At 46.5% G+C, this 8,962-nt stretch overlaps 1 protein-coding gene across 1 annotated transcript; it reads left to right on the forward strand.

The window, feature by feature from the left end:
- Positions 1 to 6,800: 6,800 nt before the first annotated feature.
- Positions 6,801 to 8,181, forward strand: LOC113822122 (probable G-protein coupled receptor AH9.1; the record flags this gene model as incomplete). Its single annotated transcript, XM_027374650.2, is given in 1 exon segment — positions 6,801 to 8,181. A coding segment is annotated over 1 exon segment (1,056 nt). The 3' UTR covers positions 7,865 to 8,181.
- Positions 8,182 to 8,962: the final 781 nt, after the last annotated feature.

An 8,962-nucleotide genomic window follows, 5' to 3' on the forward strand; every position in this document is an offset into this window, starting at 1 on the left:
GGAGAAAGTGAGAGAAGAGGGTGGAAAAAGTGAGACACGGGGGCGGGGGAGAAAGTTAACGAGAGGGAGAGAGTGGGAGAGAGGGGATAGGAAAGTGAGAGAGAGGGGGGAGAAAGCGAGAGACAGGGGGAGAAAAGGAGAAAGAGGGGGAGAGAAAAAGGGAGGAGGGAAGAGAGTGAGAGATAGGGGAGAAAAAAGAAAGAGGAGACAGGAGAAAGGGAAGAGAAGAAAGATGAGGAAGTAAGAGGGGGAGAGAAAGTGAGAGAGGGGAGCGAAAGCGAAGTGAGAGGGGAGGGAAAAGTGGGGGAGAGGGGAGAGAGAGTGAGATAGGTGAGAGAAAGTTTGAAGTGAGAGGGAGAAATCGAGAGTGAAGACGGGAGGAGAAAGTGGAGAGAGAGGGAGAAAAAATTGGGAGACAAGGGAAAGAAAGCGAAAGACAAGGGAGAGAGTGAGAGAAAGAGGAGAAAAAGAGGGAGAGGGGAGAGAAAGTGAGAAAGAAGAATGAGAAAGTTTGAGAGATGGGGGAGAGAAAGTGAGGCAGGGGAGAGAAAGCGAGTGGGAGGGGAGAAATCGAGAGAGAGGGGGAAGAGAGGGAGAGGGGAGAGAAAGTGGGAGAGGGGAGAGGAAAGTGGAGAGGGGAGAAAAATTGAGAGAGGGGGGAGAGAAAGCGAGGGAGAGAGTGAGATAGAAAGCGAAGACAGAGGGAGAAATCGAGAGAGAGGGGAGAGAATGAGAGGGAGAGGGGAGAGAAAGTGGGAGAGGGGAAAGAAAATGAGAGAGATGGAGAGAAAGTAAGAGAAGGAAGAAAAAATGAGTGAGAGGGGAGAGAAAGATGGAGAAGGGAGAGAAACCGAGAGAGAGGGTTGAGAAAGTGAGAGAGAGGGGTGAGAGTGAGAGGAAACGAGAGAGAGGGGAAAAAGAGAGAAAAATGGGAGAGAAAAAGAGTGAGAGGGGAGAGAGTGAGAGATAGGGGGGGAGAAAAGAGAGGGAGACGGGAGAAAGGGGGGAAAATGAGAAAGTTAGAGGGTGAGAGAAAGTGAAAGAGGGAGAGAAAGAGAGGGGAAGAGAAAGTGGGAGAGAGGGGAGAGAAAGCGAAAGACAGGGAAGAAAGTGAGAGAAAGGGGAGAAAAAGAGGGTAGAAGGGAGAGAAAGTGGGAAAGAATGAAAGTTAGAGAGAGAGGGGAGAGAAGGATAGAAAGGGGAGAGAAAGTGAGACAGGGGAGAGAAAGCGAGTGAGAGGGGAGAAATCGAGAGAGAGGGGAAAGAGAGGGAGAGGGGAGAGAAAGTGGGGAGAGGGGAAGAGAGCCAGCGAGAGGGAGGAGAGAAAGCGAGAGAGAGAGGAGAGGAAAAAAGAGAGAGGGGAGAGAAATGAGAAGAGAAGGAAGAAATAATGAGTGAGAGGTGAGAGAAAGAGAAGGAGAGAGGAGAGAAACCGAAAGAAAGGGGAGAGAAAGCGAAAGAGAGGGGAGAGAGTGAGAGATAAGGGAGAGACAGAGAGGGAGGGGGCAGAGAAAGTGAGAGAGAGGGAGGAGAATGTGAGAGAGGGAAGAGAAAGTCTGAGAAAGGGTAGAGAAAGCGAAAGAGACGGGAGAGAAAGAAAGGGAAAGGAAGTGACAGAGACAGACAGTCAGACAAACAGATAGAGGGACTGAGAGAAAGAGAGGCTCGTTGTTTAAACCATAATCTTATAATTATAGGACTTCATTCTCCGAAAGAGGCCACACTGGCTTAGGGGAAGGAAAAAACATTTGTGATTCCTTCTCCAAATGGGGGAAAGTTGACAGAACCTGGTTTTGTTTATCGTTCAGCAAACTGAGAGAGAGAGAGAGAGAGAGAGAGAGAGAGAGAGAGAGAGAGAGAGAGAGAGAGAGAGAGAGAGAGAGAGAGAGAGAGAGAGTGAGCGAGAGAAAGAGAGAAAGAGAGAGAGAGAGAGAGAGAGAGAGAGAGAGAGAGAGAGAGAGAGAGAGAGAGAGAGAGAGATTGAGAGAGAGAGAGAGAGAAAGAAAGAGATTGCGAGAGAGAGAGAGATTGAGTGAGAGAGAGAAAGAGAGAAAGAGAAAGAGAGAGAGAGAAAAAAAGAAAGAGAGAAAGAGAAAGAGAGAGAGAGAGAAAGATAGAGAAAGAGAGATAGAGAGGAAGAGAGAGAGGGAAAGAGACAGAGGGAAAGAGAGAGAGATAAAGAGAGAAAGAGAGAAAGAGAGAGAGAGAAAGAGAAAGAGAAAGAAAGAAAGAGAGAAAGAGAGAGAGAGAAAGACAGAAAGAGAAAGAGAGAGAGAGAAAGAGAGAGAGGGAAAAGAGACAGAGAATTCTTCTGGCTATAGGCCGAACTGGTGGTTTCAGTGTGCGGGAAGAAAAGACTACTGAGAATACGGTGAAAGTGCGTAGTGGCACACTGGTCAAAATTACTGCCATAGCAGTTGTCTTGGGGATAGGGGATTGATTTTAGTAACTGTGAGAAGACAGCTGGGCTGAGAGCACTTCAGGGGATCACAGATGCAATAAGGTTTTTTGCCGAGGGAGACGAGGTTGCCCCACCTACTCCTGAAACCTCCAATGATGAGGAACGTCTAGAGGACTTGCCAAAGAACGTCCTTGTAGACCTGGTCAGGAACCTCCGCAGAGACCTGGCAACGGCGAAGAGCCAGTTACACACGTTCAAAAACATAGTCACTGGTCTGCCAGAAAGAAGGAGTGTCATAGTAGAGGTGCTGGAAGTCATCGATACTTTGGTGGCCACACAAGCCAACACCGAGGAGCTGCATCAACGCTCAATCGCCTGCACTGCTCGCTCCAACAAAATAGATGAAGAGTGGGAAAAACAAATTAGAGTGAAAGTGATGAAAACTTCATATTTGGTGGGCAGACCAAAAACACAAAAAGAGCAAACCAAAACACGCACTAACAAAAACCAGCACAAACTTGTAGAAAACAGCCGGCCCCACCAAGGTCAGCACAGTTAAAGGCAGGAGCACAGGGCATCAACCCTTGGACCGCCATCTTTCAAGCTAGGAAAATCAAGAGGGGGCCAGCAAGGGCCAGAAGCAAAAAGGAAAGATCATTCCACAATAACCCTCACAAAGGAAATCTTAGTGACAGCCACCAGGTGCGCTGTGTGCCACCGCCAAGGGCACTCTGGAAACGATCAGTCCCGAGACACAAAGTGTGTGTGAGTACTGCAAGGGGCCGATACCATGACGGCACAAAGTTGCAGCATTAACATCGTCTAGCAGACCAGAGGACAGTAGGAATGACACAAGCTTTGCAGAAGCAGACCACCCAGGAGAGCTACACAGCTGCACAACGTGCTCAGTGGCACCACCCCAATATTGCAAACCAGCAATTCTTAATACCTGCAACACACAGCAAATCCTACTCCGCCAAATCAAGTCTTTAACCGTCTTTAACCGTCACCCTACAACTATAGTGTCCATCAAGCACAACAAATTCTACCGCAACCACACATCCTTTCCTAAAGACATAAAAATAGTGTCTGCAAACATCAGAGGTTTCCATACGAATGGGGGGGTAACACATGCGTTTGTCTTAAAAAAACAAGCAAGACATAAATCTCCTCGTGTGTGCAAACTTTTCTAGATGACAAAGGATCTGGCAACTGTGCTAAGATACCTGGCTATTCACCTTGGATAAGGAAGGATCGAAACATATCAGGAGGTGGGATAGGTCTATGCCACAGAAACACAGTACCAACTAGGTTATTGATTACCCTGTTCAAGAAAACTTGGAATTTATGTGGTGGAAAATAACAGATGGAAAAGGCAAGAGTACATTGTGTTGTGGGTGTTACTGACCCCCCCCCCCCCTCCCAGGGTACACTAATTACTGAATTTCTAGAAAACAACATTGATTATATACTATCAACCAGTCAATGTGAAAACCTAATAATAGTTGGTGATCTCATTCTGCATACCATTTAAGCTAACTCTGATAGTATGTTAGCACTGTAGTCATGATCTAGAACAAACCATGTCAACTTTGCAACAACCACAGCTCAGGTTCATCACTTGATCCGGGGTTGTGACTAACTTTCTCCTGAAAGATACAGTCAGGTGCTCTAACTGGAGTTTCGTGGACACATCCGACCACATTGCTGTCCTCACAACAATTGCATTCACGCATCTCCATGAGGAAAACTACAGCCGCACTCTCTGGAAGTGGGAATATGCCGACTGGAGACAAATCAGAAAAAGGTGGGTGACACACATATCGGTGCAAAAGGTATTCTTAAAAACGATGTCAATCAGCCAAGTAGGAAAAGTTTACGTTGATCCTACATGATATCCAGGAACAGTGGGTCTCCCATGTTGTTCACATTTCAAGACACTCAGACCAACCATGGTCTGGACCGAGATGCCGAATGGCATCTGGATGAGAAATACAAGGCTTGGATAAATTTCAAACACGCAACCCCTACTGATTACAACCAACCATGCACTCCATAGACGGAGGTTGCAGCTCATATGGTATGCCACCCAAAAGTGGGCTATAATAGCAGTGGGGAAAAAGACACCAAAAATAAGCTAAAAAACTGGCTCAAGTTGGAAGGCAAACAATGGTGGACTCTACTAGTCAAAGAGAAAGCAAGGCGAAACTTGAGTAGTTGAATTTATCCCACCTATAACCACACAGGATGGCACTATGGCTCAACTCACTTCTCCAGCAAAAGGCAGAGGTACTGGCACAACACTTTGCCCAGAAAATGAATGTGGTCGAACCCGACAAACCAGCCCCAATGCAGCCAGTGAATGACTCAAGGAGAAACTGACCAAAATGAAGACAACCAAAGGCGGAAGTAGAAAGAATCCCAAAAAGGACCTCAATGGAGTCAAAAGCAGTAGGTCCAGATGAAATAAGCCCACGCCTACTTAAGAGATGCTCTAAAGAGCTAAACCCATTGGTTGCTCTACTGTTCAATAATTTGTATGCTAGCAAGGAAAATGGCCATCGAAATGGAAACTAAGTCATGTTGTTCCAATCCACAAGAAAGGAAATAAATCAGAAGTCAAGAATTATCGACCTGTTGCACTGCTCTCTGCTGTCAACAAGATTCTTGAAAAGATAATTGGTGAACGACTAACAGAACATCTTAATAAGCATAACTTGATGTGTTCCCGACAGTTTGGATTCAAGAAAAAACACTCAGCTGCTGATCTTCATCTGCTATTCTCTTCTGCTTGGAGTAGCACACTCGACCGTGGCCAGAGCACTGCTGTGGTAGCTCTTGATATCGAGGGAACCTTCGATCAAGTGTGGCATGGCGCCTTGATTGAAAAACTACGTGGAGTTAGCGCAGATGGTGCACTTCTCAGTCTGCTTATTGATTATCTTACCAACAGATACCTAAATTATTTGTACTGAATGGAAATAAATCATCACAGCAATCACAATAAGGGCAGGCGCAAGCCACGCAGGGAAGTGTCCCTAGGGCCTCTCTTGTGGAACATATTCATAAATGATTTGTTACATCTAGTTCCCTGCTGGTAAACATTATTTGCGATTGACATAACACTGTCAGTTACATACAATACCCAAGGATGAGGCAGTGACAGCAACACGCTTAAACAATATACTTCAAAAAGTCCTAACCTGGGGTAATAGATGGCAGGTGAAATTCTGCTCCCAATAAGACTCACCTTATGGTTTATCACCAGAACTCTCCCAACCATCAAACTCTACTTCGATGGTAAAAAGCCGCAACCCCAAGATGAAATAGAAATACTTGGTGTTTCCTACGATAAAAAACTCACTTTCAAGACACACATTGAGAACATCGTTGGGAAAGCATCAAGAAAATTGGCATCCTTGGGACGGATCTCATGGCTTCTGGATGCAAAAGGAAGAGAAGTCCTCTACAAAGCCCAGATCCGCTCTGTAATGGAATATGCTCCTCTGACGTGGGGAGGGGCTGCCAAGAAGCATCTCGATCTCCCTCGATAGAGTCCAAAGTCAGAGCCTCCAGCATAATCGGTGGTGAAGATCCAAGGATCTCAAGCAACCTTCAGAATCTTCAGCACCGGAGGATGTGGCGGGTCTCACCGTCATGTTCAAAAATCCAAACGGAACCCAAGTGCCACACTTGCAGCCGCCGCGGCAGCCAGTTCGTCGGATGACACGTACCACCAGGACCGTGGAGAGAGTGCCGGAAGCACTGGAGGAGCCACGCTGCAGGACATGGCACTACCAGAGACAATTTATTCCTAAATACACTAGGATGTGGAACACTGCCATTCTAAGTTGTGTTTCTGGACTTGCTGTACATAGTATTCAAAGTTTTAAAACTCTTGTAAATGCAATTTTATCAAGTATGCCATAGTTGCATATTACTTTTAGTTACATATGTATTTTCCTGTATATTTATTTGTGTTTTTACCACTGGTTTAAGTTTTTAGATAATTTTTTTTAAATGTAAATTTTCCTAGCCCAATAAACTATGAGAAGAAGCAAGTCAAAAGCTGTCTCATATATAAACTGGCACCAATAATTGTATTGCTAAAATAAGGTATAAAGAGAAAGAGAGAGAGAGAGAAAAAAAAAAAAAAAAAGAAAGAGAGAGAGAGAGAAAGAGAGAAAGCGAAAGAGAGAGAAGAGAAGAGAGAGAGAAGAGAGAGAGAAGAGAGAGAGAGAGAGAGAGAGAGAGAGAGAGAGAGAGAGAGAGAGAGAGAGAGATAGAGAGAGAGAGAGAGACGGGGAGTCGTTTTATAGATACTTTTGTTAATTAGATTCATATACACTGAGGAGATAAACATAAACAAAAACGTTCTAACGCCCCTCCTTCGCCCTCAGGCCCGGCATGCACGCCCTCTGCTTCTGCCTCAGCACACTCAACGTGACGGAGGACAGTGCTCTCGTGGCCGACCTGTGCCTGATCGCCTACTCCCGCGTGTTCCCCGTCCTCCTGAGTCTCGCCGTCGTCACCAACGTCCTGAACGCCGTCGTGCTCCTCAGCCCACACCCGGGCGGCCGCTTCCAGCCCACGCCCATCCGCAAGTACCTCCTGTGGATAACCCTGTCCCACTGTGTCATCTGCGCCACTGTGCTGCTGGGCATCTGGGTGAGGGACAGGGTCGGCCTCTCCTACTCGTGGGCCTTCTACTTCGCCCACTTCGAGCAGCCGCTCTACGACGTGTTCAACTGCAGCTACGCCTGGATCATCGTGGGGCTGTCCCGGGACCGCCACCAAGCCGTGTGCCGCCCGCACCAGTACACCGTCGCCGCCTCCCACGCGCGCGCTGCCTGGAGGATCGCGTTGGCCTACGCGTTCTCGGCGTTGGTCTACGCGCCCCACTGCTTCGCCCAGGAGCCCGTGTTCAGCGCCGAGCACGCGGGCTGGCACGTAACCGGGGCCGATCTGTTCAGCAGCAGGGCATGGGCGGCGTGGGCGGTGCTGTCCCAGGTTCTCCACCGCCTCGTGCCCGCAGCCATTCTGGTGGGACTCAACACCAAGATCCTGGTGGCGGTGTCGCGCCTCGGGAACTCCAGCGTCAGGCCCGGGGGGCGCCCTGGCGGCTCCCCCAGCCGTAGGAGAGAGAGGCAGATCACCCACCTCCTGCTGGCTCTGACGCTGAGCTTCCTGGTGACCAACGTCCCCGCGGCGGCCATCAAGCTCGCCTACATCGCCATGGGGCAGCATTGCCAGATCCACGCGGGGATGGAGATCGCGCGCAGCATCGCCAACTGCCTGGAGATGGCGGGCTACAGCGCGGACTTCCTCCTGTACTTCCTCATGAACCCCGAGTACCGGCGGGACCTCCATGGCCTCCTGTCGAAGCTCTGGGGCTTCTTCGGCGTTACGAAGACCTGCCCTCTGCCGGAGATCACCGAAGAACAGGCGACCGTCTCCCAGTAACCCGATCTGCAGAGGACTTTACCTGCGCTCCCTGACCTTTGCGAGTCAAGGGCAGCCCAGTCTTTGACAAACCTCCCTTTGTATATAAGCAAATAAGTAAAAAAATGATCATATTTGATTTGGCGTATGGACAGTACAAACTATAAAATAATTAAGCCTTTAAACCAAACAGTTAAATTACAACGAACAAGCATGTTTCAGTGTACAAAATCCAAGTCTAATGTGTTCATAGGGCTAAGTGTACTTTTAGAATTTTAGGATACAAAATATACCTATTGATCTTATAACCGATTGATTTGATTTATTGATACTAATAATTTTTTTTTTTTTTTTTACAAAGGTCTTACAACAGAATGTTGTTTAGGCCGACCTCTTGCTTGAACGTCATCTCAAGACGCCCATTATAGATAACATATTGTTATTACATTTGTAAACATTTACAGACCATTTAAGATACACAGATAATGTTTCCGTCAGATAAAGATTGGGTAGATTTTTCTTGTATTAATTTCATATATTTGTTTTGTCTATTACCCTACACTGAGTAAATAGATAAATAGACACACACACACACACACACACACACACACACACACACACACACACACACACACACACACACACACACACACACACACACATATATATATATATATATATATATATATATATATATATATAATACCTATATCTGTCTATCTATATGTAAACACACACACACACACACACACACACACACACACACACACACACACACACACACACACATACACACATTTATACTTTTATCTGTATCTATACATCTTCATCTCTCTCTCTATATATATATAGATATATATAACTATATATCTATATTTGTCTATCTATATCCTTCTGTCTGTCTATCTATATGTATGTACAAAAACTATATCTATATATGTGTGTGTGTGTGTGTGTGTGTATTTAAAACTGGAAGAATCCTCTCCTCTAATCACAGACCTCCGTAAATTGCTCTTCCTGACATGATTCCCCTGTGACTATCCTCAAGAAATATCCAATTTACAATTTCCACGGGAATTATTCACCTTTATACACGTCACAAAATGCCCCGTAGCTGAG

Source organism: Penaeus vannamei, chromosome 24, assembly GCF_042767895.1.
Source record: "Penaeus vannamei isolate JL-2024 chromosome 24, ASM4276789v1, whole genome shotgun sequence".
In the NCBI taxonomy this organism is placed as follows: Eukaryota; Metazoa; Arthropoda; class Malacostraca; order Decapoda; family Penaeidae; genus Penaeus; species Penaeus vannamei.